General features: G+C 45.4%; 1 protein-coding gene across 2 annotated transcripts in view; it reads right to left on the bottom strand.

Annotated features, from left to right (window-relative positions):
- Nucleotides 1-13900: 13900 nt before the first annotated feature.
- Nucleotides 13901-23415, bottom strand: part of nfkbiz (nuclear factor of kappa light polypeptide gene enhancer in B-cells inhibitor, zeta) — a 13719-nt gene continuing 4204 nt past the window's right edge. Inside the window, exons 3-12 of one of the 2 annotated variants that reach the window (XM_079812032.1) lie at nt 22413-22446; nt 22198-22286; nt 21675-21952; nt 21492-21597; nt 21267-21413; nt 18358-18421; nt 16749-16915; nt 16556-16666; nt 16317-16484; nt 13901-14483 (exon numbers count right to left, since the gene is read on the bottom strand). In XM_079812032.1, coding sequence (XP_079668158.1) covers nt 14439-14483; nt 16317-16484; nt 16556-16666; nt 16749-16915; nt 18358-18421; nt 21267-21413; nt 21492-21597; nt 21675-21952; nt 22198-22286; nt 22413-22446 — 1209 coding nt within the window. In that variant the 3' untranslated portion in view covers nt 13901-14438. Of the gene's footprint in view, nt 14484-15054; nt 16485-16555; nt 16667-16748; nt 16916-18357; nt 18422-21266; nt 21414-21491; nt 21598-21674; nt 21953-22197; nt 22287-22412; nt 22447-23415 lie in introns of those variants that run through there. The other variant, XM_079812031.1, reaches the window with a different exon arrangement.

Below are 23415 nucleotides of genomic sequence, written 5' to 3'. Positions count from 1 at the left end.
CGATCTCTAACCCGATCACTAACCCGATCTCTAACCCCATCACAAACCCGATCTCTAACCCCATCTCTAACCCCATCACTAACCTGATCACTAACCCGATCTCTAACCCGATCTCTAACCCGATCTCTAACCCCATCACTAACCCGATCACTAACCCGATCTCTAACCCAATCTCTAACCCGATCTCTAACCCGATCTCTAACCCGATCACTAACCCGATCTCTAACTCTCACTAACCCGATCTCTAACCCGATCTCTAACCCGATCACTAACCCGATCACTAACCCGATCTCTAACCCCATCACTAACCCGATCTCTAACCCTATCTCTAACCCCATCACTAACCCGATCTCTAACCCGATCTCTAACCCGATCACTAACCCTAACCCTAACCCGATCACTAACCCGATCACTAACCCGCTCTCTAACCCAATCACTAACCCGATCTCTAACCCTATCTCTAACCCGATCACTAACCTGATCACTAACCCGATCTCTAACCCCATCACAAACCCGATCTCTAACCCGATCTCTAACCCCATCACTAACCCCATCACTAACCCGATCTCTAACCCGATCTCTAACCCGATCTCTAACCCCATCACTAACCCCATCACTAACCCGATCTCTAACCCGATCTCTAACCCGATCTCTAACCCCATCACTAACCCCATCACTAACCCGATCACTAACCCGATCTCTAACCCCATCACTAACCCCATCACTAACCCGATCTCTAACCCGATCTCTAACCCGATCTCTAACCCCATCACTAACCCCATCACTAACCCCATCACTAACCCGATCTCTAATCCCATCACTAACCCGATCTCTAACCCGATCACTAACCCTAACTCTCACTAACCCAATCTCTAACCCTAACTCTCACTAACCCAATCTCTAACCCTAACCCGATCACTGACCCTAACTCTCACTAACCCGATCACTAACCCTAACTCTCACTCTCACTCTCACTAACCCTAACTCTCACTAACCCAATCTCTAACCCTAACCCGATCACTAACCCGATCACTAACCCTAACTCTCACTAACCCGATCACTAACCCTAACCCGATCACTAACCCTAACTCTCACTAACCCAATCTCTAACCCTAACCCGATCACTAACCCTAACTCTCACTAACCCGATCACTAACCCTAACCCGATCACTAACCCTAACTCTCACTAACCCAATCTCTAACCCTAACCCGATCACTAACCCTAACTCTCACTAACCCGATCACTTACCCTAACCCGATCACTAACCCTAACTCTCACTAACCCGATCACTAACCCTAACCCGATCACTAACCTTAACTCTCACTAACCCGATCACTAACCCTAACCCGATCTCTAACCCGATCACTAACCCGATCACTAACCGATCTCTAACCCGATCACTAACCGATCTCTAACCCGATCACTAACCCGATCTCTAACCCGATCACTAACCCGATCTCTAACCCGATCTCTAACCCGATCACTAACCCGATCACTAACCCGATCACTAACCCGATCACTAACCCGATCTCTAACCCGATCACTAACCCGATCTCTAACCCGATCTCTAACCCGATCACTAACCCGATCACTAACCCGATCACTAACCCGATCTCTAACCCGATCACTAACCCGATCTCTAACCCGATCACTAACCCGATCACAAACCCGATCTCTAACCCGATCTCTAACCCGATCACTAACCCGATCTCTAACCCGATCACTAACCCGATCACTAACCGATCTATAACCCGATCACTTACCCGATCTCTAACTCGATCACTAACCCGATCTCTAACCCGATCACTAACCCGATCTCTAACTCGATCACTAACCCGATCACTAACCAATCTCTAACCCGATCTCTAACTCGATCACTAACCCGATCTCTAACCCGATCACTAACCCGATCTCTAACCCGATCACTAACCCGATCTCTAACCCGATCTCTAACCCGATCACTAACCCGATCACTAACCAATCTCTAACCCGATCTCTAACCCGATCACTAACCCGATCTCTAACTCGATCACTAACCCGATCTCTAACCCGATCACTAACCCGATCTTTAACCCGATCACTAACCCGATCACTAACCCGATCACTAACCCGATCTCTAACCCGATCACTAACCCGATCTCTAACTCGATCACTAACTCGATCTCTAACCCGATCACTAACCCGATCTCTAACCCGATCTCTAACCCGATCACTAACCCGATCATTAACACGATCTCTAACCCGATCACTAACCCGATCACTAACCCGATCACTAAACCGATCACTAACCCGATCTCTAACCCGATCTCTAACCCGATCTCTAACCCGATCACTAACCCGATCTCTAACCCGATCACTAACCCGATCTCTAACCCGATCTCTAACCCGATCACTAACCGATCACTAACCCGATCTCTAACCCGATCACTAACCCGATCTCTAACTCGATCTCTAACCCGATCTCTAACCCGATCTCTAACCCGATCACTAACCCGATCTCTAACCCGATCTCTAACCCGATCTCTAACCCGATCACTAACCCGATCTCTAACCCGATCACTAACCCGATCTCTAACCCGATCTCTAACCCGATCTCTAACCCGATCACTAACCCGATCACTAACCCGATCTCTAACCCGATCTCTAACCCGATCACTAACCCGATCTCTAACACGATCTCTAACCCGATCTCTAACCCGATCACTAACCCGATCACTAACCCGATCTCTAACCCGATCACTAACCCGATCACTAACCCGATCACTAACCCGATCACTAACCCGATCTCTAACCCGATCACTAACCCGATCTCTAACCCGATCTCTAACCCGATCGCTAACCCGATCTCTAACCCGATCTCTAACCCGATCTCTAACCCGATCACTAACCCGATCACTAACCCGATCTCTAACCCGATCTCTAACCCGATCTCTAACCCGATCACTAACCCGATCACTAACCCGATCACTAACCCGATCTCTAACCCGATCACTAACCCGATCACTAACCCGAACACTAACCCGATCTCTAACCCGATCACTAACCCGATCTCTAACCCGATCTCTAACCCGATCACTAACCCGATCTCTAACCCGATCTCTAACCCGATCACTAACCCGATCACTAACCCGATCTCTAACCCGATCACTAACCCTAACTCTCACTAACCCGATCACTAACCCTAACCCGATCACTAACCCTAACTCTCACTAACCCAATCTCTAACCCAAACCCGATCACTAACCTTAACTCTCACTAACCCGATCACTAACCCTAACCCGATCTCTAACCCGATCACTAACCCGATCACTAACCCGATCTCTAACTCTCACTAACCCGATCACTAACCCGATCTCTAACCCCATCACTAACCCGATCTCTAACCCGATCTCTAACCCGATCTCTAACGCCATCACTAACCCGATCTCTAACCCCATCACTAACCCGATCTCTAACCCTATCTCTAACCCGATCACTAACCCGATCACTAACCCGATCTCTAACCCCATCACTAACCCGATCTCTAACCCGATCTCTAACCCGATCTCTAACCCGATCTCTAACCCGATCACTAACCCGATCACTAACCCGATCTCTAACCCCATCACTAACCCGATCTCTAACCCTATCTCTAACCCCATCACTAACCCGATCTCTAACCCGATCACTAACCCTAACCCTAACCCGATCACTAACCCGATCACTAACCCGATCTCTAACCCCATCACTAGCCCGATCTCTAACCCTATCTCTAACCCGATCACTAACCTGATCACTAACCCGATCTCTAACCCCATCACAAACCCGATCTCTAACCCGATCTCTAACCCCATCACTAACCTGATCACTAACCCGATCTCTAACCCGATCTCTAACCCGATCTCTAACCCCATCACTAACCCGATCACTAACCCGATCTCTAACCCGATCTCTAACCCGATCTCTAACCCGATCTCTAACCCGATCTCTAACCCGATCACTAACCCGATCTCTAACTCTCACTAACCCGATCTCTAACCCGATCTCTAACCCGATCACTAACCCGATCACTAACCCGATCTCTAACCCCATCACTAACCCGATCTCTAACCCTATCTCTAACCCCATCACTAACCCGATCTCTAACCCGATCTCTAACCCGATCACTAACCCTAACCCTAACCCGATCACTAACCCGATCACTAACCCGATCTCTAACCCCATCACTAACCCGATCTCTAACCCTATCTCTAACCCGATCACTAACCCGATCACTAACCCGATCTCTAACCCCATCACAAACCCGATCTCTAACCCGATCTCTAACCCCATCACTAACCCCATCACTAACCCGATCTCTAACCCGATCTCTAACCCGATCTCTAACCCCATCACTAACCCGATCTCTAACCCGATCTCTAACCCGATCTCTAACCCGATCTCTAACCCCATCACTAACCCCATCACTAACCCGATCACTAACCCGATCTCTAACCCCATCACTAACCCGATCACTAACCCGATCTCTAACCCGATCTCTAACCCGATCTCTAACCCCATCACTAACCCCATCACTAACCCGATCACTAACCCGATCTCTAATCCCATCACTAACCCGATCTCTAACCCGATCTCTAACCCGATCTCTAACCCGATCTCTAACCCGATCTCTAACCCCATCACTAACCCGATCACTAACCCCATCTCTAACCCCATCTCTAACCCCATCACTAACCCGATCTCTAACCCGATCACTAACCCTATCTCTAACCCTATCTCTAACCCGATCACTAACCCCATCACTAACCCGATCTCTAACCCGATCACTAACCCTATCTCTAACCCTATCTCTAACCCGATCTCTAACCCGATCACTAACCCGATCACTAACCCGATCACTAACCCGATCTCTAACCCGATCTCTAACCCCATCACTAACCCTATCTCTAACCCCATCACTAACCCGATCACCAACCCGATCACTAACCCGATCACTAACCCCATCACTAACCCGATCTCTAACCCGATCTCTAACCCCATCACTAACCCTATCTCTAACCCGATCACTAACCCGATCACTAACCCCATCACTAACCCGATCTCTAACCCGATCTCTAACCCGATCACTAACCCGATCACTAACCCCATCACTAACCCCATCACTAACCCGATCTCTAACCCGATCTCTAACCCCATCACTAACCCGATCACTAACCCGATCACTAACCCGATCACTAACCCCATCACTAACCCGATCTCTAACCCGATCTCTAACCCCATCACTAACCCTATCTCTAACCCGATCACTAACCCGATCACTAACCCCATCACTAACCCGATCTCTAACCCGATCTCTAACCCGATCACTAACCCGATCACTAACCCGATCTCTAACCCGATCTCTAACCCCATCACTAACCCTATCTCTAACCCCATCACTAACCCGATCACCAACCCGATCACTAACCCGATCACTAACCCGATCTCTAACCCGATCTCTAACCCCATCACTAACCCCATCACTAACCCGATCTCTAACCCGATCACTAACCCGATCACTAACCCGATCTCTAACCCCATCACTAACCCGATCTCTAACCCGATCACTAACCCGATCACTAACCCGATCTCTAACCCCATCACTAACCCGATCTCTAACCCCATCACTAACCCGATCTCTAACCCCATCACTAACCCGATCACTAACCCGATCTCTAACCCGATCACTAACCCGATCTCTAACCCCATCACTAACCCGATCTCTAACCCCATCACTAACCCCATCACTAACCCGATCTCTAACCCGATCACTAACCCGATCACTAACCCGATCTCTAACCCCATCACTAACCCCATCACTAACCCGATCACTAACCCGATCACTAACCCGATCACTAACCCGATCTCTAACCCCATCACTAACCCGATCTCTAACCCGATCTCTAACCCCATCACTAACCCGATCTCTAACCCCATCACTAACCCGATCACTAACCCGATCTCTAACCCCATCACTATCCCTATCTCTACTCCGGCTCTGTGTTTTCACTTCTCGTGTTTGTTTGCCTCTTTAACCTCTTGCTGTATTCATCAGATGTAAGTCACTTTGGATAAAAGCGTCTGCTAAATGAATAAATGTGTGTGTGTGTGTGTGTGTGTGTGTGTGATGGGTAGGTTTATGGGTAGGGGCAGTGTGTGTGTGTGTGTGTGTGTGTGTGATGGGTAGGTTTAGGGATAGGGACAGTGTGTGTGTGTGTGTGTGTGTGATGGGTAGGTTTAGGGATGGGGCAGTGTGTGTGTGTGTGTGTGTGTGTGTGTGTGTGTGTGTGTGTGTGATGGGTAGGTTTAGGGGTAGGGGCAGTGTGTGTGTGTGTGTGTGTGTGTGTGTGTGTGTGTGTGTGTGATGGGTAGGTTTAGGGGTAGGGGCAGTGTGTGTGTGTGTGTGTGTGGTGAGTAGGTTTAGGGGTAGGGGCAGTGTGTGTGTGTGTGTGTGTGTGTGTGTGTGTGATGGGTAGGTTTAGGGGTAGGGGCAGTGTGTGTGTGTGTGTGTGTTTGTGTGTGTGTGTGTGTGTGTGTGTGTGATGGGTAGGTTTAGGGGTAGGGGCAGTGTGTGTGTGTGTGTGTGTGTGTGTGTGTGTGTGTGTGTGATGGGTAGGTTTAGGGGTAGGGATAGGGGCAGTGTGTGTGTGTGTGTGTGTGTGATGGGTAGGTTTAGGGGTAGGGGCAGTGTGTATGTGTGTGTGTGTGTGTGTGTGTGTGTGTGTGTGTGTGTGTGTGTGTGTAATGGGTAGGTTTAGGGGCAGTGTGTGTGTGTGTGTGTGTGTGTGTGTGTGATGGGTAGATTTAGGGGTAGGGGCAGTGTGTGTGTGTGTGTGTGTGTGTGTGTGTGTGTGTGTGTGTGTGTGTGTGTGTGTGATGGGTAGGTTTAGGGGTAGGGGCAGTGTGTGTGTGTGTGTGTGTGTGTGTGTGTGTCTGTGTGTGTGTGTGTGTGTGTGTGTGTGTGTGTGTGTGTGTGTGTGTGTGTGTGTGTGTGTGTGTGTGTGTGTGTGTGTGTGTGTGTGTGTGTGTGTGTGTGATGGGTAGGTTTAGGGGTAGGGGCAGGGGCAGTGTGTGTGTGTGTGTGTGTGTGTGTGTGTGTGTGTGTGTGTGTGATGGGTAGGTTTAGGGGTAGGGACTGAAGGGGCAGGTCAGTTACCTGTGTCTCTTCTTTTATACACCTATCCTTCTCAATGTTTCTTTTTATTATTTCCATAACCTGAATAATCAAGGATAATCAGTCTATGTTTCTCTTTCTCTGCTGTATCATCAGCATAACAATGGTAAGCCACTCCATGTCTCTGACATTAAACCCAGTGGGAGCAAATATAATGAGAACAGGACGGGGCCGAGGCTTGAGCCTTGAGGAACCCCACAAACACCGGGTGAATGGGAGAGATAGAAGTCCATATTTCCCCCGCACAGGTTCTCCTGTAGATCGGGTCAAACCAGGCTAACACAGATCCCCCAATACCCCCCCACTAACTCAAGCAGAAGCCTGTGGTCCACTGTAGCGAAGGCTGCACTAAGGTCAGCAGAACTAGCGCTGCGCAATTCCCTGAGTCTACCGATTAAAGCAAGTCGCTCGACACCCTAAGAAGGGCGGTCTCTGTACTATGTTGCGATCTAAAACCTGACTGAAAAATATCAAAGATACTATTTTTATTTAAAAATAAAGAGAGTTGCTTAAGTACCACCTTCGCTAGCATTTTGGATAAGAAAGGTACCTTAGAAATTGGTCTGTAGTTGTTTAACATGGAGGGGTCTAAACTCGTTTTCTTTAAAGGGTTAGTTCACCCAAAACTGTAGATTGTGTCATTAATGACTGAGCCTCATGTGGTTGGACACCCGTCAGACCTCCGTTCATCTTCAGACACAAATGAAGATATTTTAGTGTAAATCTGATGCTCTGAAAGGCCTCCATTGGCTCAACTTTACACTCTCAAGACCCTTAAAAGACACTAAAGACTAAAGTTACAAAGTCCATCTCACTACAGCGGCTCTACAATAACTTTATGAAGACCAGAATAGTTTCTGTGCGCAAAAAAACCCTAAATAACGACTTATATAGAGATGACGATTTCAAAACACGGCCTCATGAAGCTTCAGAGCGTTATGAGTCAGTGAGTCGATTCAGCGGTTCAGAGCGTTATGAATCAGTGAGTCGATTCAGCAGTTTGGAGCGTTATGAATCAGTGAGTCGATTCAGCAGTTTGGAGCGTTATGAAACAGTGAGTCGATTCAGCAGTTTGGAGCGTAATGAATCAGTGAGTTGATTCAGCGGTTTGGAGCGTTATGAATCAGTGAGTCGATTCAGCGGTTTGGAGCGTTATGAATCAGTGAGTCGATTCAGCAGTTTGGAGCGTTATGAATCAGTGAGTCGATTCAGCGGTTCAGAGCGTTATGAATCAGTGAGTCGATTCAGCAGTTTGGAGCGTTATGAATCAGTGAGTCGATTCAGCAGTTTGGAGCGTTATGAAACAGTGAGTCGATTCAGCAGTTTGGAGCGTAATGAATCAGTGAGTTGATTCAGCGGTTTGGAGCGTTATGAATCAGTGAGTCGATTCAGCGGTTTGGAGCGTTATGAATCAGTGAGTCGATTCAGCAGTTTGGAGCGTTATGAATCAGTGAGTCGATTCAGCGGTTCAGAGCGTTATGAATCAGTGAGTCGATTCAGCAGTTTGGAGCGTTATGAATCAGTGAGTCGATTCAGCAGTTTGGAGCGTTATGAAACAGTGAGTCGATTCAGCAGTTTGGAGCGTAATGAATCAGTGAGTTGATTCAGCGGTTTGGAGCGTTATGAATCAGTGAGTCGATTCAGCGGTTTGGAGCGTTATGAATCAGTGAGTCGATTCAGCAGTTTGGAGCGTTATGAATCAGTGAGTCGATTCAGCAGTTAGGAGCGTTATGAATCAGTGAGTCGATTCAGCGGTTTGGAGCGTTATGAATCAGTGAGTCGATTCAGCAGTTAGGAGCGTTATAAATCAGTGAGTCGATTCAGCGGTTTGGAGCATTATGAATCAGTGAGTCGATTCAGCAGTTTGGAGCGTTATGAATCAGTGAGTCGAATGAGCAGTTTGGATCGCCAAATTTCAGTAGTTTGGCAGTTTGACACGCGATCCGAATCATGATTCGACTCACTGATTCATAACGCTATGAACCGCTGAATCGACTCACTGATTCATAACGCTCCAAACCGCTGAATCGACTCATTGATTCATAACGCTCTGAACCGCTGAATCGACTCACTGATTCATAACGCTCTGAACCGCTGAATCGACTCACTGATTCATAACGCTCTGAACCGCTGAATCGACTCACTGATTCATAACGCTCTGAACCGTTGAATCGACTCACTGACTCATAACGCTTCGAAGCTTCATGAGGCCGTGTTTTGAAATCGTCATCACTATATAAGTCGTTATTTAGGGGTTTTTTTGCGCACAGAAACTATTCTCGTCTTCATAAAGTTATTGTAGAGCCGCTGTAGTGAGATGGACTTTGTAACTTTAGTCTTTAGTGTCTTTTAAGGGTCTTGAGAGTGTAAAGTTGAGCCAATGGAGGCCTTTCAGAGCATCAGATTTACACTAAAATATCTTCATTTGTGTCTGAAGATGAACGGAGGTCTGACGGGTGTCCAACCACATGAGGCTCAGTCATTAATGACACAATCTACAGTTTTGGCTGAACTAACGCTTTAACAGACGGCCGGTAAAATGTCCAGCGAGCTTCAGATGTCGGACGATATCCAGCAGCTCAGACGAAGAGAGCGGCTCAAATGTGGTCAACTTACCCCCAGCGCCCGAATCGAGGGCTGAGTTAGAGATGCCGGCTCTGATAGCTGTGATTTTGTCCATAAAAAACTGCACAAACTGTATGCTCCAAAACATTGTGACTGGCAGGACTCATTACAGAATTAATCACACGGAATAAAATGTTAGGGCTGTTTTTTTTAGATGAAATCCGAGAAATGTTTCGCCTTAGCCGCTTTTACAAACTGCTGATAAGACAACATACGCTCTCTTCAAATCTGGAAAGAGACCTGAGGTCTGTCTTTCAACCGTTTCCTCCATTTGTGCCTCAACAAACGACTCTCGTCATTAAGCCATGGCTGGGATTTATTTTTTGATATATTTTTTGTCTCCAGGGGGCGATACAATCCAATATATGGTTGCACTCCGTATTAAGATCTACCACCCGCTCCTCTACAACCTGATTTGAAGAATTGAACTTGATTGATAGCTTGAGTATTGAACTGAAAACATAGAAGCAGAAACAGCATTTATGCGATAGTGATATTAAACTAAATAACAAAGTGATCTGATAATCCCAAATTCTCTAGAGACAGTTTAAAAGTTAATAAAACCTCGAAGCTGATGTTTTGGTTTCAAAAAATAAACTCATGCTTGAGTAACTCAGACTCAATTTGTTCTCAAGTTTAAATGTATTGAATGGGCAAAAGACACATAGAGGCAAAGGATAGAGTTAAAAGGAAAATGTCTTTGAAAACAATGTTAATTTCTAGCCAGGTCTTACTGCAGATTGATAGAGGAATAATGCGACAAGTTAAAACAAGAGAGAAATAGCCCCAAAAGATAGATTTGTGTGAAACTTGATTTTCTGACAGAATTTATGAACACCTGTAAAGTTAAATGGAGTTAATATAGATATGAATGGACAAATCATTTTAAAACGGCTTAAAAGGAATTGATGATGACTTATAGTCCAAATTTAAAGTAAAATGGGAAAAAAAAAAAAAAATTGTACGTTCTTGGTAAAGTTATGACACGTTTGGGTGTGAGTGGCAAGATAAGGCTAGTGAGGATTAGATGAAGAATCACTGCCTAATTACATGAATTAATAGAGTTTAATATTTTGGTCATTTGGAGCTTACACATGAAGAGGTTTAATAGACAAGACATTGAGAATGAAAGAACATTAAAAAAATGGTACGTTAGAGAAAACCCTGATGAAGGATCTTGAATGTTTAACTAATAATATGGTGAATTTGATTAATAATCGGGTATTAAGTATGATTAAGCATAAAGATAAAGATGAGTGAACAAGCTGATTGAATGGAATACGAATTGATAATCAAGTCATTTTGAACTTTTTTTTTTAATTATGGTTATGTTCATTTATGGTTAAAAATGATGTGGGCTATGATGATGAGTGAAAAGTTTGGTTTGTTGGAAATAGCAAGTTTAACGAGACGGTTCTTGAGTATGTGGAAATAAGATGAATGTTCTAGTTTGGTTCTATTTGAAGAAGGAAGATTTAGGATGTGAGGTCATTAAGATGGTCCACGTATGTTTTATGTAGAGGCTGAATGAAAAAAACAGAACAATGTCTAAAAGCGGATATGTGACAAAGTGTACAGCAAACAAGCTCAACAAAACTAACAACCAAAAACACAGACGTTTTTATAAGCTATTGACCCAAAAAACAAGCGTTTAAGGACAAAAAAGGTGGATTCAGACCTGTTATATTACACTGAGAAGTGCACACACTAGAGGAGAACGCCAGCAGAGACAGGAAATATCAGATATAAACCTGACATTTGGTTATTTGACTTAACAGTGACAACATGTTTACAGCACACACACACACACACACACACACACACACACACACACACACACTGAGTGTCAGGATCCCAAAAATGTCCCCATTCTTCAGCTGAAGCGTCACGTTTTACAGCCTTTTGTCCTTAAACGCTCATTTTTTTGGGTCGACAGCTTATAAAAATTAGTTTTTTAGCTTGTTTGTTGTACACCTTGTCACATATCAGCTTTTAGACATTGTTCTGTTTTTTGTAATAAGTCGAAATGGCAAGGATTCAGCCTCACACAATGCAAAGTCAATGGAGAGCGTTGGATTGTTTCCCCCCCGGTGTGGGCGTGGCCTAAATACGCCCTGTCTCTATCACCTCATAACAGGAAGTCTCATTGCTGTAATACACAGTGCGGGTGAATATTCAGAAAAGGGAAAGCGCAATCATTCATCTGTGGTTGAAACTTAACCTGGGGTTGAAACGGCTCATGATCTTCCCAGAAGATGAGCTGGTGATCTTTGTCCTGCTTGTGTTTCGTAAGCTCAGTTCCTGACACAGAACGACTGAAACATGAGGATTTAAGAAGAGAATGTTGTGGTTTCGTGTTTCTAAACGTGGCAGAAGGAAATGCAGAAGTTGTTTTAGTGTTCCCGAAAGTCCTCACGGGTTTCACCAGAGCCAGAATATGAGGAAACCCGTCTCGCATTCAACCACATCAGTTCTGCTTCCCTCTGGTAAAAATAACACTAATGCAAGTCAGGGGATTCTCCTGGGACATCCGCAACACATCTATTCTAGTCTTCTGTGTGTGTGTGTGTGTGTGTGTGAGAGAGCAGAAGAACAGACACGTCATGAGGGTGGAGATTATAATCAGGCCATTCCTGAATGTTTTCAGATGATCATTTCCTGGACGGCTTTTATGAAAAGAAACGCTCGTGAGAACTGAGAATGCCAACAAGGAAACTTTATTTAGAGCTGCACAACTCAAATGATCATAACACACACACACACACAAACCATCACCACACAAACACCAGTAATATCAGAACACACACGTGTAATATGAGCTTTCTGTGTTCATTACGGAAAAAAACACCTCTAACCAGATTAACATGAGGTTTCACTGAATAACAGTTACAATAAAACTCAATAATCTGCATATTAATCACTCCTAGAGAATCACACTGCTGAAAATACTTTTCTTACTTAGTATTTTTGTCTTGTTTTCAGTCCAAATATCTTAAAAATCTTACATTAAGAAGCATTTACTAGACAAGCTAAAGTTTTTGTCTTGTTTTGGGGGAAAATAACTCAAAATTAAGGAAGTTTTTGCTTATAATAAGCAGAATAATCTGACAATGGGGTCAGAAAAATAATGCTATTTTCTGTTTGAATTAAGATTATTTTTCTGACCTCATTGGCAGATTATTCTGCTTATTTTAAGCAAAAACTTCCTTAATTTTGAGTTATTTTCCCCCAAAACAAGACAAAAGTTTTTGCTTGTCTAGTAAATGCTTCTCAATGTAAGATTTTTTAGATATTTGGACTGAAAACAAGACAAAAATACTAAGTAAGAGAAGCATTTTCAGCAGTGTTCATGACCTCACACCATAAGAGTTAAAGACACGCCTTGAGTCAACTGGTCCAACTGGTTTCGAGTTACTGATTACCATCTCCAGTAAAGACTTGGCAATGTTTAACGTGCTGATTAAACACACAAGAGGAATAATAACAACAACACGGATATAGTTACACTGTAAAATCAGCTCTCCAATTGAACATTTTCTAGTGTGTGATCACATCTACATTTGATTGAATTAAACTGCATCACAAAAAAAATGTAGATTCCCATTTAATTTACTGTTTATATAAATGATTTGTGTCAGAATGTAACAAAAGCAAAGTGTCATTTGTATGCGGATGATGCCTTTTTGTTTTGTTCTGCTCCATCGTTGACACATGCCATAGAAGATCCGCAATATGCTTTTAAAATTATTCATAAATTGCGACTTGTACTAAACGCAGATCAAACTAAAATGATGTTTTTCTAAATCAAGGAAAACAGAAGATGCTTGTCAAATTGTTACACTAGATGAGAAAGTTATTGAACGAGTATCAGTCTATAAATATATTGGTTTCCTTTAGAAGAAAATCTGTCTTTTAGACATCATATAGAGTAAAGTTGGGGTTCTGTTATAGAAACAAGGGCTGCTTCTCTTTTAGTACGAGAAAAATAACATTTGTGAAAATGCTGGATTCAGTATATCATGCGGCTCTAAGATGAGGAACTAACCCTAATGTTCGTCCAATTGAGAGCTGATTTTTTTTTTACAGTGTTAGAGATTATAGAGACCAACCCTTCAGACCTGCGACTGGACGACAGGAGAGTGTGTGTGTGTGTGTGTGTGATCTCCGTCGTCGAGAGGAGAGTGAGTGTGAGTGTGTGTGAGTGAGAGTGTGTGATCTCCTCTGTCATCGAGAGGAGAGTGTGAGAGTGTGTGTGTGTGTGTGTGTGTGATCTCCGTCGTCGAGAGGAGAGTGAGTGTGTGTGTGTGTGTGTGTGATCTCCGTCGTCGAGAGGAGAGTGTGTGTGTGTGTGTGTGTGTGTGATCTCCGTCGTCGAGAGGAGAGTGAGTGTGTGTGTGTGTGTGTGTGTGTGTGTGTGAGTGTGTGTGTGTGTGTGTGTGTGTGTGTGTGATCTCCTCTGTCGTCGGGCAGATTCTCTGAAGGGTTTCTACACAGTAGAGAACAATGCTAAACCTGTTTCATAGAAACAACCGACATCCGCCTCGAGGGCGAATGAGTCTGTACATGATCCGGACTGCCTGACTGACAGCGATTCCTGAGGGAGGGGCGAGGCTTAGGGGCTCAGGGGCGGGGCTGAGCTGCTTTACCTTTCAGGATCCGCCGCACCTGAGGAGAGAAGAACAGGGTCAGGCAGGCCTCAGGGTGCATTATGGGTAGGGCTGAAACCATTAGTCAACATTGTCAACAATAAAACATTTTTCCAACAAATATCTTTGTTCTCAAAAATCTCTTTATTAGAGAATGCAATACTACTAATAACTGTACTAATATTAACAATAATAATATAATTACAGTATTGTGATGATTTATTTAGCATAGAATAAAGTGTGATGGATCTTGGAGTCAGGACTGTTTTTATTATTATAACTCTATTAGGTATTATAGTCTCATCATGATAGGAAGAATATCATCAGTTACTTTCTCATATTGTTCATTAAAAGCTGAATGAGAATCTGTCAACTCAATTGTCATGTAAGAGATTAATATTATGTCATTTTGCAGATTAATATTTTGACCATTGTTTGTGTCCTAAAGTAAAGGTCCTCTATTTCTGTCGTGGGGCAGTTATTGTTTTACAGATGAAGCGGCCAAAAGATGTTCACAGTCAAACATCTATTTATTGTTGTTGTCTGTAATGCAGCTGATTTTTGTTTATTACTATTTATTTTTTCAATTGAAAGCGAACAGAATATTTAAACAATGCTTAAGAGCATTTGTGTGTGATTTGAGTTCTGAGAACTTGGCTCACAGTTCATTAAAGCAACCATTTCAAAAGCTGAAGTGACTTTCTCTTTTATATATTAGTTAGAATATGTAGAACTCAATGTTTAACTAATTGAAAAAGCGGAATAATAGATAAAAATGTACCGATTAGTCGTCAATGATCGACGATTAGTCAATCAATCGGTCTAATAATCGATTATTTCAATAATTGTTTGTTGCAGCCCTGATTATGGGTGTGCGCCCTCTTAGAATATGTAGAACTCAATGTTTTAGCTAATGGAAAAAGCTGGATAACCGTTCAAAATGTACTGATTAGTCGTCAATAATCGACGATTAGTCGATCAACCGATCTAATAATCGTTCGATTAATCGATTATTTTAATAATCGTTCGTTGCAGCCCTGATTATGTGTGAGTGAAAAAGCGGAATAATCGATAAAAATGTACCGATTAGTCAATGATCGACGATTAGTAGTTCTAATAATCGTCAGATTAATCGATTATTTTAATAATCGTTCGTTGCAGCCCTGATTATGGGTGAGCGCCCTCTTAGAATATGTATAACTCAAATGTTTAACTAATTGAAAAGCTGAATAATCGATAAAAAAAATATACCGATTAGTCGGCAATGACGACGATTAGCCGATTAATCGTTCTAATACTCGTCGATTAATCAATTATTTTAATAATCGTTAGTTGCAGCCCTGATGATGTGTGAGCGCCCTCTTAGAATATGTATAACTCAATGTTTTAACTAATTGGAAAAGCTGAACAATCGATAAAATGTACCAATTAGTCGATTAATCTGTCTAATACTCGTTCGATTAATTGATTATTTTAATAATCACTAGTTGCAGCCCTGATGATGTGTGAGCGCCCTCTTAGAATATGTATAACTCAATGTTTTAACTAATTGGAAAAGCTGAATAATTTATAAAAATTTACAGATTAGTCGTCAATAATCGATGATTAGTCGATTAATCGGTCTAATACTCGTTCGATTAATTGATTATTTTAATAATTGTTTGTTGCAGCCCTGATTATGTGTGAGCGCCCTCTTAGAATATGTATAACTCAATGTTTTAACTAATTGGAAAAGCTGAAGAATCGATAAAATGTACCGATTAGTCGAGTAATCTGTCTAATACTCGTTCGATTAATGGCTTATTTTAATAATGGTGAGTTGCAGCCCTGATGATGTGATGGCGCCTCTGACCTGGTCTCCCAGTGGCCCCTCGGGCACCAGTTGGGCCGGCTGCTCGTTCTCCAGGTTCTTGGCGCTGGGGTCGGCTCCTCGTCTCAGCAGAAGCCGGACCGCATCCACCTGAGCCATCCGGCCCTGCAGAGCGCTCGCCATGTGGAGCGCCGTGTTCCCATTGAACGCCTGTCGATGACATCACAGGGTCACATGAAGCCCCGCCCCCTGAAGGCCCGCCTCACACACACTCCACTCACCTTAGCGTTGACCACAGAGAAGTACCCGGGCTGATCCAGGAACAGCCGCAGGAGCTCGATGTTGGCCTCTTCGGCTGCCATGTGGAGGGCGGAGCGGCCGCTCTTACGGTCCTGAGGGAACACGGAGAACACGCGTGTGAGTCGGGACACGGAGAACACGGAGAACACGCGTGTGGAGCGGAGCCGGGCTCACCCGTGTGTCTACAGAGGCGCCCATCAGCAGAAGTGTGGAGATGCAGTCGGACAGCAGCTTCCTCTTCTGCAGCAGAGCCGGACTCTGAGCGCTGGGCGGCCCGACACTCAGAAGATCCTGCACCACGGCATTATGGGATAGCACTGCCACGTGCAGAGGGGCGAGGCCTACACACACACACACACACACACACTCGGGTTAGAGACATGCTTCATGAGGAAGGGATTCAATGAACATTAGCCCATAATTTCCTCTCCCTCAGCTCATCTGAGGTGTGTGTGACATTCTTCTCTCAGACCAATCAAATCTGATTATATTACACAAGTCCAGGCTAATCCAAGCTTTAGAAATGGATTCATAGCTCCATAATAAGTGCATCTGTCTATCATATAACTGCTCCACACGGGGTGTTAATAAAGGTCTTCTGAAGCGATGCGTTTGTGTGAGAAAAATATCCATATTTAAAACTTCATCAAGTAAACTTTCGGCCTCCGCCTTCCCTGTTCAGTTTCTGGAGAAAGTGTGTAAAGTTGAAACTAGGGCTGTGCGATAATGAAGAAAAATGCGATATCCTTGTTAAATAATGTGATATTTGATTTGCTATACGATATTGCTTTAAGTTTGTAAAATGTATGTTTCCCCGACTGATATCGTTCACTTAAAGCATAACTGACTGTGTTTACATGAATACTCATCAACACACAACTGTGTGTGTGTGACAGTTTGAGTGTGTAACAATACAAAAAAAAAAAAAACGCTTGTGCGCACGTTTCGGTGTGTGTGTGTGTGTGTATCAGACAGTGCGAGACTGCAAGTTGTTTTTCGCAAGTTTTTTTTACTTTATTTTTAAAGTTTTACATTTTTTTACATTTAAACCATAATGAACATAAAGTAAACAAACAGATAGACCGAGCAAGGCAATGAAACACTATAATGTGAAGCCATAATACAGTCAAACATGTTCCCTAGACACATGTTAAATGAGATATTTATATATATTTTATAATATAAATGGCATCTACTTATTAAAGAAAGTTTTCCATTTCGTTTTTCGCAAGTTATTGCGTTTAATAACTCTTTTTAACGTCACGTCTAAGTCTCAGTCTATTCTCTGCTGTATGTGTCGAGCTAAAACACACACTTTTCACAATGTTGAAGTAGCCTATTAAAATCATTCAGATATCGCGTGTCCTTGCGCGATATTCCGATATATTGCGCAGCGCTAGTTGAAAGTGTAACTCCAGATCTGTGTTCGTGATGTGTTAGTCTTTCCATCGGGAACTTTACACACTTTCTCCAGAAACTGAACAGGGAAGGCGGAGGTCGAAAGTTTACTTGATGAAGTTTTAAATATGGATATTATTCTCACACAAACGCATCGCTTCAGAAGGCCTTTATTAACACCCCGTGTGGAGCAGTTATATGACACACAGATGCACTTATTATGGAGCTATGAATCCATTTCTAAAGCTTGGATTAGCCTGGACTTGTGTAATATAATCAGATTTTATTGGTCTGAGAGAAGAATGTCACACACACCTCAGATGAGCTGAGGGAGAGGAAATTATGGGATGTTTATTTTTGGGTGAACTCTCCCCAGTTCACTGACCCTCATAGTTGACCTCCTCCACACTGATTGGCCGGCCGCTCGTCTGCATGGCCCTATGGATGGCCTGCAGGGAAACAGTGAGTTACACAAGAGAAGCTCAGCAGGTCTGAACACACAGATCATTATGGGATGGGTTAGCGTGACACCAGCCCAACGGCTCCTGGGCGGCTCAGGCGTGTTGTTTTCTGCTCTTATCAAAGGCTTTGTGTTGTGGGGAATTTTCCACCACCTTGCTCGTCACTTTTTTGAGGAAATGCACATGAGTCAAGCCTGATATGAGGAAGTATGAGCGCTGCTAGATCAACAGAGCATGAAGAAGAGGAGGAGGAGGAAGAGGAGGAGGAGGAAGAGGAGGAGGAGATAATGACCACAGCACAAGGAAACACAGGCTGATATTCTTCAGGTGGAGCGACTAGTTTAACCAGTTCAACTCGTGAAGGCTCATCCAGTTCAGTTTAGTAGAGCCTGTGTTTATGAAGGGTTTTAACTATGCACGTCAACACTCATGATGTGGTTGAGCGGTGTTTCGTCCGTTTTTATAATGGTGTCAAATATTCATGCATCGGCCGTCATAAATGCAGATGCCGAGAGTTTGGAAAAACTTTGCTGGAACCTTTTGAAACCCTTCACTACCTCCAGAGTGGGGGATGGCAGAAAGAGTTAGAGAAACACTGGTTTAGGGTGAGGGTTAGTTTAGGGTGAGGGTTAGTTTAGGGTGAGGATTAGTTTAGGGTGAGGATTAGTTTAGGGTGAGGATTAGTTTAGGGTGAGGATTAGTTTAGGGTGAGGGTTAGTTTAGGGTGAGGATTAGTTTAGGGTGAGGATTAGTTTAGGGTGAGGGTTAGTTTAGGGTGAGGATTAGTTTAGGGTGAGGATTAGTTTAGGGTGAGGGTTAGCCTACAGGGTTAGTTTAGGGTGAGGGTTAGTTTAGGGTGAGGGTTAGTTTAGGGTGAGGGTTAGCCTACAGGGTTAGTTTAGGGTGAGGGTTAGCCTACAGGGTTAGTTTAGGGTGAGGGTTAGCCTACAGGGTTAGTTTAGGGTGAGGATTAGTTTAGGGTGAGGATTAGTTTAGGGTGAGGGTTAGCCTACAGGGTTAGTTTAGGGTGAGGGTTAGTTTAGGGTGAGGGTTAGTTTAGGGTGAGGGTTAGTTTAGGGTGAGGGTTAGTTTAGGGTGAGGGTTAGCCTACAGGGTTAGTTTAGGGTGAGGGTTAGCCTACAGGGTTAGTTTAGGGTGAGGGTTAGCCTACAGGGTTAGTTTAGGGTGAGGGTTAGCCTACAGGGTTAGTTTAGGGTGAGGGTTAGCCTACAGGGTTAGTTTAGGGTGAGGGTTAGTTTAGGGTGAGGGTTAGTTTAGGGTGAGGGTTAGCCTACAGGGTTAGTTTAGGGTGAGGGTTAGGGTTAGTTTAGGGTGAGGGTTAGCCTACAGGGTTAGTTTAGGGTGAGGGTTAGGTTAGCCTACAGGGTTAGTTTAGGGTGAGGGTTAGGTTAGGGTGAGGGTTAGCCTACAGGGTTAGTTTAGGGTGAGGGTTAGCCTACAGGGTTAGTTTAGGGTGAGGGTTAGTTTAGGGTGAGGGTTAGCCTACAGGGTTAGTTTAGGGTGAGGGTTAGTTTAGGGTGAGGGTTAGCCTACAGGGTTAGGGTTAGTTTAGGGTGAGGGTTAGCCTACAGGGTTAGGGTTAGTTTAGGGTTAGTTTAGGGTGAGGATTAGTTTAGGGTGAGGATTAGTTTAGGGTGAGGATTAGTTTAGGGTGAGGATTAGTTTAGGGTGAGGATTAGTTTAGGGTGAGGGTTAGTTTAGGGTGAGGATTAGTTTAGGGTGAGGATTAGTTTAGGGTGAGGGTTAGCCTACAGGGTTAGTTTAGGGTGAGGGTTAGTTTAGGGTGAGGGTTAGTTTAGGGTGAGGGTTAGCCTACAGGGTTAGTTTAGGGTGAGGGTTAGCCTACAGGGTTAGTTTAGGGTGAGGGTTAGCCTACAGGGTTAGTTTAGGGTGAGGATTAGTTTAGGGTGAGGATTAGTTTAGGGTGAGGATTAGCCTACAGGGTTAGTTTAGGGTGAGGGTTAGTTTAGGGTGAGGGTTAGTTTAGGGTGAGGGTTAGTTTAGGGTGAGGGTTAGCCTACAGGGTTAGTTTAGGGTGAGGGTTAGCCTACAGGGTTAGTTTAGGGTGAGGGTTAGCCTACAGGGTTAGTTTAGGGTGAGGGTTAGCCTACAGGGTTAGTTTAGGGTGAGGGTTAGTTTAGGGTGAGGGTTAGCCTACAGGGTTAGTTTAGGGTGAGGGTTAGGGTTAGTTTAGGGTGAGGGTTAGCCTACAGGGTTAGTTTAGGGTGAGGGTTAGGTTAGCCTACAGGGTTAGTTTAGGGTGAGGGTTAGGTTAGGGTGAGGGTTAGCCTACAGGGTTAGTTTAGGGTGAGGGTTAGGTTAGGGTGAGGGTTAGCCTACAGGGTTAGTTTAGGGTGAGGGTTAGTTTAGGGTGAGGGTTAGCCTACAGGGTTAGGGTTAGTTTAGGGTGAGGGTTAGCCTACAGGGTTAGGGTTAGTTTAGGGTTAGTTTAGGGGGAGGGTTAGTTTAGGGTGAGGGTTAGTTTAGGGTGAGGGTTAGTTTAGGGTGAGGGTTAGCCTACAGGGTTAGTTTAGGGTTAGGGTTAGTTTAGGGGGAGGGTTAGTTTAGGGTGAGGGTTAGTTTAGGGTGAGGGTTAGTTTAGGGTGAGGGTTAGCCTACAGGGTTAGTTTAGGGTGAGGGTTAGTTTAGGGTGAGGGTTAGTTTAGGGTGAGGGTTAGCCTACAGGGTTAGTTTAGGGTGAGGGTTAGTTTAGGGTGAGGGTTAGTTTAGGGTGAGGATTACACACACCTGTCCCACACACACACACACACACACAGGTGTGAGGGTCACCTGAGGGCGGAACAGGAAGTACCTGTAGTGTGGGGGCGTGGCCTTTCTCAGCACACACGTGTAAGGGGGATCTGCCCCAGAGGTCCATGGTGTTGACCTCTGCCCCCAGGGAAAGCAGGTCTTGTGCAATCAGGTGCTGATCTGCGGCCACACTGACCTGGAACGCGCTCTGATTGGAGGAAGCAGAGATCAGGTGAGCAGCCAATCACAGGGTGTGATCGTGTCAGCTGATCTCATTGGTCAGTACCTGGTGGTTGTGTTCTCTCATGTCCAGCATGTCAATGGCGGCCATTTTCCTGGCCAGCACGTAGGCCAGTGCTCTCCTGCCCTGGGCCACAGCGATGTGGAGGAACCTGGAAACCAGACCATAATGATGAGACCCTGACCCTGACCCTAACCCTAACCCATGATGAGGTCAGAGGTCACTCACGTGTCCCCGTCTGCGTCCCGCGCGGTGAGCTGGGCCGGGCTCAGAGCCGCCAGCTTCTGCTCCTCCTGCTGGATCTGCCACTGGAAGAAGGAGACCGGGGCGGAGGACCAGCCCAGGGCGGAGGGCAGAGGGCGGAGGTCGGAGGGCAGAGGGCGGAGGTCGGGGAACATGGGCCGCCCCGCTTCAGCCTGAGCTGGGCAGCCGCTCACAGTCACAGACTCAATGGACAGAACCTCACCAATGTCCTCCAGCATCTCCTCAAACATCCGCTCACCAGACTGGAGACAGAGAACAGGGTCACACACACTCACACACACTCACTCACACTCACTCACACTCACTCACACTCACACACACACACACACACACACACTCACACACACTCACACACACTCACACACACTCTCACACACACACACACACACACACACACACACACACACACACACACACACACACACACACACACACACACACACACACACACACACACACACACACACACACAGGCTCTGAGACGCACCAGGGCTCCGTCCGCGGCTCTCACTCGTTTGGCAGGAGACGCACACACACTCTCCGCTTGCCTCTTCGTCTGCAGTAAATGTGCTATGGCTGCAAACACACAGGAGATTATTCTACAGTCACTTCTGATGCTATTAGACTGATGACCTCACTCAGTGATGACCTCACTCAGTGATGACCTCACTCAGTGATGACCTCACTCAGTGATGACCTCACCTGGACACTCGTTCTCCGTCTGGACCACCTGAGCCTGAGGAAGCAAAGCAGGTCCATTTATAACACCATCACACACACAGGACTGAGGTCAATGAGCCCTGAGTGTGTGTGTGTGTGTGTGTGTGTGTGTGTGTGTGTGTGTGTGTGTGTGTGTGTGAGTGAGTGAGTGTGTGTGAGTGAGAGAGTGTGAGAGTGAGTGAGTGAGTGTGTGTGAGTGAGAGAGGTGGAGGAGCAAGAGAGACATGGGAGGAGCGAGTGAGACCAGTGAGTGATGGGGAATGAGCGAGGTGGAGGAGCGAGAGACATGGGAGGAGCGAGCGAGACCAGTGAGTGATTGGGAATGAGTGAGGTGGAGGAGCGAGAGACATGGGAGGAGCGAGCGAGACCAGTGAGTGATTGGGAATGAGTGAGGTGGAGGAGCAAGAGACATGGGAGGAGCGAGCGAGACCAGTGAGTGATTGGGAATGAGTGAGGTGGAGGAGCGAGAGACATGGGAGGAGCGAGCGAGACCAGTGAGTGATTGGGAATGAGTGAGGTGGAGGAGCGAGAGACATGGGAGGAGCGAGCGAGACCAGTGAGTGATTGGGAATGAGTGAGGTGGAGGAGCGAGAGACATGGGAGGAGCGAGCGAGACCAGTGAGTGATTGGGAATGAGCGAGGTGGAGGAGCGAGAGACATGGGAGGAGCGAGCGAGACCAGTGAGTGATTGGGAATGAGCGAGGTGGAGGAGCGAGAGACATGGGAGGAGCGAGCGAGACCAGTGAGTGATTGGGAATGAGTGAGGTGGAGGAGCGAGAGACATGGGAGGAGCGAGCGAGACCAGTGAGTGATTGGGAATGAGCGAGGTGGAGGAGCGAGAGACATGGGAGGAGCGAGCGAGACCAGTGAGTGATTGGGAATGAGTGAGGTGGAGGAGCAAGAGACATGGGAGGAGCGAGCGAGACCAGTGAGTGATTGGGAATGAGTGAGGTGGAGGAGCAAGAGACATGGAAGGAGCGAGCGA

Source organism: Gobio gobio (assembly GCF_949357685.1).
Source record: "Gobio gobio genome assembly, chromosome: 3".
Classification (NCBI taxonomy): domain Eukaryota; kingdom Metazoa; phylum Chordata; class Actinopteri; order Cypriniformes; family Gobionidae; genus Gobio; species Gobio gobio.
The sequence above is the reverse complement of the archived record's forward strand: the minus strand, read 5'-3'. Positions and strand labels throughout refer to the sequence as shown.